The 9,266-nt window shown below is 38.9% G+C and overlaps 1 protein-coding gene across 1 annotated transcript in view; it reads left to right on the top strand.

Annotated features, from left to right (window-relative positions):
- The first annotated feature begins 6,975 nt into the window (after window positions 1–6,975).
- Window positions 6,976–9,266, top strand: part of LOC145395719 (glutamate receptor ionotropic, delta-1-like) — a 382,972-nt gene continuing 380,681 nt past the window's right edge. The window contains exons 1-2 of the mRNA XM_080269259.1: window positions 6,976–7,097; window positions 7,684–7,855. Coding sequence (XP_080125385.1) covers window positions 6,976–7,097; window positions 7,684–7,855 — 294 coding nt within the window. The remainder of the gene's footprint in view (window positions 7,098–7,683; window positions 7,856–9,266) is intronic.

Genomic DNA, 9,266 nt, shown 5'->3' with positions numbered 1-9,266 from the left:
TCCTGACCATGTACTGCTTGGCAGACATCAGGGGTGCTGTGGCTGAACCAGTGTCGCATACTATAAAGTATGCTTGCACCCAGTCGGCTTGTGCGGGCCGTTTACACTTTGAATACAGACTACACACATATCCAAAGCCACTCCAACACTACAATTACACTTACAAGAACTTCATACCCTACGTACAGAGTCTACCAGACAGCCTAAGCCACTTGGTAGAGATACATTGGCTGTATCGTCTCCATTTCGGCTGGGATAGGCTGGTCCTGCAGTGGATACTCAAACGGCTGTTAATGATGATGATGATGATATATATATATATATATATATATATATATATATATATATATATATATATATATATATATGTGCGTGTGTGTGTGTGTGTGTGTGTGTGTGTGTGTGTGTGGTGGAAAATTTTAAGAATTATGGTAAACAGACAGGCTGAGAAAAAACTGGAGAGTGTGGAAGAGCAGTAGGTAGATAAAGGCCGGAGTATAGAGTTGTGTTGATCGTATGTCTGACACGTCTCCATATGACTGTTCCCAGGTAGTTTGGATTTATAAAATTTAATGGTAGAGAAAAGATTTCCGGAGGCGACAGTACTCTAATGCATATGAATAAATTTACTGACATTATGTATAACAATAATATTATTAAAAAACATTTAGGGGTCAATTAATATTCATAGTAATAATATGTCTAGATCAGGGGTTCTTAACCTGGGATCCATGGACCCCTTGGGAGTCCATGGATGAGCTTCAGGGGATCCGTGAAGGTCAGAATAATTGAGAACAATTTCGTGATGCCATTTGGCATCATTAACCGAAAAAAAAAAAAAAATCGAGGAGTCTTGAAGAATTCTGGTGTTCATTGACACAACCCTACCCGCATCTGGCAAAGCGAGCTATGGGTGCTGTGATTCCGTTTGCTACTACATACCTTTGTGAGTCAGGGTTTTCAGCGTTTGTTTCTATCAAAACGAAAAGTCGAAATCAACTGGATGTCAACGATGACATGCGTGTTTCCTTGCCAAAGACCACTCCACAAATTCATCTTGTTACTCAAGCCAAACAACAACCCTGTCACTGAAATGAACTTTTGAGCAGAATTAGTTTTTTTTTGTTTAATTTGCACAAGTTGGATGTATTTAACTTTTTCATCGAGTGGCCGTTAGCTTTTCCATGAAAGAGTGGGAAACAGTTTTTTGTAAGGACAGTTTTATACTTTGTGTATGTCATACACTGCGTGAGGCAGTTTTCAGTAAAATAAAGTACATTCATTTCACACAAAATGCTGTGTTTGTGCCTATGTGCATTTTTGTAGGGAAGGGGTTCATAGCTTTCACTTGATTCGCGAAGGGGTCCGTGACTCAAAAAAGGTTAAGAACCACAGGTCTAGATGAATGCGTATTACCAACACTTGCACCGCTGTTTATTTTACAATCCCCATAAAATATACCAAACAAATAGTGGATTATGAACCATAACATGAAAAACGGTATGTTTTCCTGAAGCATTAAAGATATTAGAAATGAAACTATATGAGCGATGTATAAATATTCTATTCACGTGCAGTTACGACCGTAGGAACATCTACGAGGAGACAAGAAGTGGACACGTCACCATCAATGTCCGGGGGTGGGGGTGCATGCACGGCATGGGTGACATCATTAGAATAGAAGGAAGTCCACTGCTAAAAAATACATTGAAATTTTGCAGGATTTTTTCCTCCCCTCAGTTCAGGAGTGGAACAATCCGTTTCCTCCCGGCCCTATAATTTTTGTTCAAGACCACTACCTCATCCACACGGCGAGAAGAGTCTCGGAATGGTTTGGAGGTCGAGAGGACTTGCAGCTACTCGACTGGCTCAGTAAGGAAGCAGACATGAACCGCATCGAAAATGTATGGGGGAATATGGTTAACTATTGGGAGCCTGAGAGTGAACGGACACCAGATGAACTACTGGCCCACGTCCATGCCTAGTGGGAACAGTTCTGAAGCCAGCAACAGCTCATTCGGAACCAAGTCATCTATATGCAAACAGACAGCGAGAGGTATTCGGGAAGTAGGGTGAGTTACTTCCTACTAATGAATGAGTTCCATACAAATCTTAGTTTTTTTATTATTATTATTATTATTATCCTCTGATTATAATGGATATTATTCCATGCAGTATGACAATCTAATAGTAACTTTAATTATTTAGTATAACTTACCTGACAGTATAACAGATACGACACTATCTTCTATGTCTTTCTCACTGACATGATTTTTATTACGGGGCACTTATACAGGAATTACGTTTATGTGCATTTCGTACCGCAACTTTCCTGTTACAATAGCAGCTTTTTTTTTTTTTTCCATTAAAATATGATGCTTTCTTGATTGGCACAGTCACAACTCTCTAGACATTTTGCCAACTCGCTAGACATCTTGCTACCTGTTGACATGTTTAAGGTGCTGTTTTCCAATTGTGATAAAGATTTTTAAAAAATGCTCAGGAATAAGTTGGTCAGTGTGTGATCAATAATAAATACCGGTAAACAACTAAAAACTGCACTTGCTATCTGTTCGATGTAGTTTTAAGTAAACGTCCACCATGTCATCACTTATAATACAGTATATAACATATTACTTAACTCAAAGCTCCAGTATAACGTAACATACTGAGAAAAAAGAAGCCAATAATCTAAGTTTGAGAAACGCTGCACCTACAACGTATTTAAATAGATGTTATAATACAGTAATATGTCTTCTTGAAATATTGTTATTCATGTATTTTGTCACACATAATGCATTTTTTTTTTTAAATAAATATTTCAGTGTTTGTCTTTATATGGTGTTTCAGATTTCACCCCCAAAACATAATCATAATAATATAATAATGCAACATGCTACAAACATATAAACAGAACCTAAATAACTTATGAGGTGTGTGTCATTGAGTGTTAACCTGCCGCTTGCCGGCTATTTTTAGCCCTATTGGTCATCCCAGTGCCGGCCATTTTTCGACCGTTTTTTTTTTTTTGGCTAAAATAATAGATTTTGATGTGGAAATAACAAATTTTGCCATTATAATGTTCACCGAGGCTCGGAAATTGTTTTTTTTAGTCTCGCATACTCGTTTACAGGTATAGCCGCTCTCTCACACTCACCACATACGTGAGAGATAGCCGTTTTGTATGTACGTTATACTCAGGTATTTATGCTGGGAAGGTATAGCAATGTTCAGTACACTATTCTGATTACTTATTACTTCAGCATCTATCACAATTTGCTTGCCTTTCTCACTGTGATTGCATTATCTTACACTTACTTGAAGATAGGTACAACCAGACTTCAGTACGTACAGCCCTGGCACTTGCAAGAAGGTATTTACAACTTGATTTGACTATATAGTCCTTACACTTACAAAAAAATGTTTACAATTTACACTTACAAGAAAATATTTACAAAATGCCTTCACTATGTACAGCACTGGGTGAGGCATACAGGCAGAGTGAGGCAGAGTGAGCGTGAGGGGGGGAGCGAATGATTGTATGGCCTTGACAGCCTGGGGGATGGTAGAAGAATAGTTACCTTACATACCTGCCAATTATTACCTGTGAATCTTGAAAAATGCAGTCACAGTTAAGTTTCTTATTTCAGACCATTTTAAAACGGCACTGGCACTTGCCACGGAATTATGTCAGACCATTTAAAACGCCACTGGCATGCAGCAGGTTAAAGGGATTATCAGTCTTGGACGTCCTTATGCACGTATGGGCACACCCATATTACCATTATGACACACATTTCATACTGACTATACTCACCCACCCCCACAACATGTATTGTCCCACACCCACACGCACACACACATAATGTATTTGGTGTTCTGTGTATTGAATGAAATCCTGCTTTAAATTTTGTTGTTCCAAATGTAAATAAGCATATAGAACTAACATCAATAGCATGTTCATTAACACTGCACACAGTCAGGCTGGCAACACTGAAACAAAGGACCAAGACTGTGACTGGTGCGTGAGAGCTGGAAAGCTCCCACAATATGCTTCATAAATGTATTATGAGAGTTCCATGTAGGCTGTTTGTATTATTCACAAGAAATGGCTGTTCATCAGTATGTTAACTTGAATTCTTGACATAAGTGGAGGAACAGGAACTTCTGCAGTGACACAACAACTCACCACCGTAGCTATGAGGATTGGGGGTGTCAGCGGCCACTTTCCCTCTCACTAGTATCGGCCACTGAACACACAATTACCTTTAATATTAACGAATATATCACTGTGGGTATTGCCACTCCAGGTCTATTTCTGAAACATAAACTATGCTAATAAATATTGATTACTGGTTAACGTAATCCATAATGTGAGGTGGTTATGTATTGCACTTGTATTTTGACACAGTGTTTAATTTTAGATAAACATACTAAATGCAACATCATTACTCATTAGCACAAACTGATAATGTGATAATGTGTGTGTGTGTGTGTGTGTGTGTGTGTGTGTGTGTGTGTGTGTGTTTGTGTGTGTGTATGTACTGATAGCCAGCTGAGGAGTTTTAGAGAGAGAGAGAGAGAGAGAGTCGAGGCAGTGCAACAGGGTGCATGTTTTCAGTTAAAGATGGAGGGGGTATCCCAGTGTGTAATCGGGTCTGTATAAAGATAGTACAAATTAATAGGTTTATTATTATTTAGGATTCATGATATCATTGACACCTTAATAACTATACTGTAATGATTAAGAATATATAACTGTTGGCCGCTCACTCCCATACTACTCCCTTCCCCCTACATTGCGCTATTTCTGGGTGAACTTGCCCTCTGTTTCTGAACCACAATTTACCCTGAATCGTGGTTTGCGCTACAAGGCAAGAAAATTATTTTATATAACGCAGACTATAAATAGTATAGTGCACAGCTCCTTATCTCAAACAATCACATAATATTTATTAGCCTATATCATAGCACAATACAATGGCCACATAACATAATTCGGAAGATGAAGCTTAGCGATTCGGAAAATTGTCTGGCACACACACACACACACACACACACACACACACACACACACACACACGGGCGCGAGCTGTTACCACGTTAGCCAAATCCCGCAACCAGGTGGTCCATCGGAAATCTTGCCGGGTGTACATCCCAAAGAGAGACGTGGTTGTGAGGTCGTCCAGGATCCAATAGTCCTGTATGGCATGCCTTTTTTATGTGTGCCATCAGTACGGTCAGAGCTTGCCACATGTATAATTCACTGACTTCAACAGGATACCATTCCGTCATGTTTGCTCTTGTCACAGAAGGGGATAATCCAGTGTATGGAGAGTTTCTGGTGATAATGATCCTGTGCCCAGGTGTTCCTTTACGGACGAATTGCCTGTCCCCGGAAAATGTGGCCAAATACCTGCCTGAGGATCATCAAAAGCAGCCTCCGCAGGCTGAAACCCTTTCCCCTCCTTTCAGACAGTAATTTTGATTGTCCATACACTTTTCTAATGCGAATCAGGGCAATGTGCACGTGAACCACGTACACCACGGCCAGAGACATGCGTAAATCTCTGTTATTTGCTAGGAGTCCGTATTTCTCTTTGTAATTTAAGTGTACTGTCATTTGTGTCGAGTCCCCAGTACTTACCAGAGTAGGTTCATTCTTTTCCTTTGCTAATTTTGCATGGGACACCCTCTTATGCGATTGTGTATCATTTAAATAGCTTTGAGAACGACGTATAAGTAATCATAGACGAAATCATAGCACCTTCAGAAACATAACGTCTCATAAATTTTAATCAAGAGTAAAACCAAATAATTTAAATTGAGTTTTGGAAGGAGTTTTCGTTGTGAAAGATTTGACGGAGGCTATTTTTCACTCCTGTATTTAAAAACTCTCTAAAGTTGGATAAAATCATCTAGCGGTTTAGGCATCCCCCCCAAAAAAAAAAAAAAAAATGAATAAATAAAAGACGCTGTAATATCTAGGTGGCTAATATACACGATCACTTTTGAGCAATAGTATCTGCCAACCCTCTAATTTTCCCAACAAATACAAGGAAATCGTAGCCAAAGTTCCACCCTGAATAAAAGCCTGCTGTCCAGTGCTGAGTTGGTAGTTCAAAGCTTTCTTGGACTGAAGAGACAACAATGAACAATGATATATATTACTTGTCCGTCTCTATTCCCATTTTTTCCCCTTCATTATAACTTGTCCCAGATTTTTGTCCTTTTGCATCTTATTTCACACAGCTAAGTGGCAGAATAACAATTTTGTGATTATATATCCTTTCATTGACAATCTTCATGACTAACAACATATCATAGTGCTGATATCTTGTTAAAGCTTAGCCTTCAGGATGGAGAGGCGATAATATTAGGCCAAGTTAAAGTGAAAAGAGTAAAGTAAGTGATCTATATCCCGTGAGAAACAAACCCTGAATACGACTTTGTTTCGGCGAGAGAAAAACAGTGACTAGTGACTAGTAGTACGTAGGAAGCAATTAACTGGACAAGATTTATTACTAGAAAACATCCAAGGCATAGAAAAGATGACCATATGTGATGAACAGACTATAAGTGGAATAAACTTCATATATATATATATATATATATATATATATATATATATATATATATATATATATATATATATATATATATATATATAGACACACACACACACACACACACACACACATACTGTACATATCGTTCATTCCTGCTACCGCCAGAATACTTCACTCAGTAGACAATTTTCAGACTGTTTGCTTAGTTATACGTACTTCCCTTAACGAAGGGGTTAAATTATAGCCTCGATTAGATATAACATTCACGACAAGAGTTCTTCCAAAGAGTACGAGAAACTGTCTCTTTATTAGCTAAAGGTAATAATAAATTACACCCTTTTAGTGTTGATGGAATAAATATAATTCATTCTGCCTGAAAACTATAAACGTATTGTGCAGGTACAGCATGTTGGTTCACTTGCCGTACAGTCCTGACGGTGCCCGGGTGGTGCAAGTGGCTTCATGGACCCCCACATCAGGTCTACGCTATCTCACACCTCCCACCCTTTTCCCGGAGAAATACACCAGGTAATGTGTACAGATTACTGGCCATTTCAGAACTGGAGTATCTTATGTACTCTGTTGAAATTACTGACATTACAATACTGGAAAAATATAAGCAATGTATCCAAATTACGAATATAGACTGAGCTATACCCATTTCATTCTAATCTGGCTTAAAACTGTCATCTCTTCATCCTGAATGGGTTTAACAAGAGATTAACACTAGAATATGGTGCTAGTCATGAGAAAGTGTTATGGAAATGAAGTAGAGCCATAGCTTAGAATTTTTCAGCATCTGAGGTATGTGAAATATGTTATGAAAGGTTGAAAATCTATTGCAGATTAGTGTAAAATATGCATAATTTGTAGCTGACAGTATACATGTTATGGACAATGTAATCTAAAAGAGCATCGAGCCGAGAAACAATTACTTAAAGGAAAATAATATTAGTAATCCAGTAATAATGATCAAAATTTGTCATGGAGTACCTGTACTTGCTTTGAATAATACGCAATAGCCTTTATTCCTATAGGCTGAATAAAAAGTCACTTCCACCTAATGCTGCACTGCAACTTCCGTCCAATCAGAATATTACATTATTATTGGCAGTTTCTATGGCGCGACGATAAATGTGACGGCACTTACATTCGAACCCTACTGGAAAGAGTCCATCGAGGGCAACACCACCAGGTACTCAGGCACTGACTACAACCAGCTGGTTGCGGTTGGCCAGACCCTGAATTTTACTTTCCGTGTCCTTCCATCACGCAGCTGGATCGAGGTGAGAATTATATCGCTATGAAGGGGGATTTGCCAGTTAGTCTCGTACCTTCGAGACGTTTCTGGTACTGTAAGTTTCGGTACGAGTCGTCAGAGTTGCCAGTTTGCCTGTTGTTTGTGAGCCTAGTTATTTCGTAAGTTAAACATTCATTTATTTTTATGCTCTTTTTCTTTATAATGTTTTATTTAAGTAATTGCTTGTTAAATTATGTAATATAAGTTCGTATGGTTAATGATTTAGAGTGTTATGTAATGTACGAAAACTCTAGCATGTTTTGATGTCTCGTAGTTGGTAACTGTTGGTGCTAGGGGCTGATGCAAGACAGTATGTCCTAGAATGTTGGAGAAGTAGAAGTTTCGAGAGTAATGCAAGCTTATATAAGATGGGGTAGTGATTATTACAAGTTTAGTCGGGTGTCAAGTCAGTTTGTGTGAAGTGCAGTCGGTTTTGGTGCAGTGTCAGTGAAGGTTGTATATTTTTGGTACTTGTGAAAACAGTGGCAAAGAGTGACGGGTTATTGAAGTTTGTATATCAGTGGAACTTGAGAAGACAGTGAATTGTATTAAGTATAATTACTGTCAGTGAAGATTATTTTCGGTACTTATGAAAACAGTGAAGTGTTGGCAAGCATTAAGTGTACTAAATGTGAAGTGTTGTCAGGCATCAAGTGTAATTGCAATTAGGAAAGGGTGTATAGCTCCAGTGCTTGTGAGAACAGTGAAGTGGAAAGCATTAAGTGATATTACTTGGAAAATAAAGACAGTGAACTTTATGGAGCCAGTGTTTATTTTCGCCTCAGCTGATCTTGTGTGCTGTACACCTTAAGGCTGACCATAGAAGAACAACTCACTGGGCAACGTCCTTCCTGTACCGTACTACTGGTGTTGGAGCCTGTGGCAGTGTGGGGACTGGGACGTAACACTGGTGTCAGGAGTGGGATTATTTCAGGGCTACAGTGAGTGTCTAACCTTCGACATGGAAGTGGAAGGTGTGAAAACAAGGTTTAGAGCTGGACAGGAGGAGGAAATTCCCCTGGCGACAATCGTGAAGCTAATACAGGCACAGAAGAAAGAATTCAAAGAACAATTGCAGGCACAGAATGAAGAACAGAAAGAACGATATGAACAGCTTCAGGAGGCACTACAGGAGCAACAGAGGGAATTACAGCTGAGAATGAAAGGACATCTAGATGCTTTCATAGGGGAAATGAAGGAAGAACAGGAACAATTGAAGGAGGAGGTATACGTTGAGCTACGGCAACAGAAGTATGAAGTAAGAAATAATGTGACAGAGTGTCGACAGCATGTAGACGAACAACTGAAGACAATCAGTGAGGAAATAGTGACAGAGTGCAAACAACATGTGGACAACCAGCTGAAGATTAGTGAGGGAATAGTGATGGAGTGCAGAC

The sequence above is a fragment of the Coenobita brevimanus genome, chromosome 33, assembly GCF_032717465.1.
Source record: "Coenobita brevimanus isolate Jiangsu-jjx chromosome 33, ASM3271746v2, whole genome shotgun sequence".
In the NCBI taxonomy this organism is placed as follows: domain Eukaryota; kingdom Metazoa; phylum Arthropoda; class Malacostraca; order Decapoda; family Coenobitidae; genus Coenobita; species Coenobita brevimanus.
Note: the sequence above shows the minus strand (reverse complement) of the source record. Positions and strands in the feature narration are given on the sequence as shown.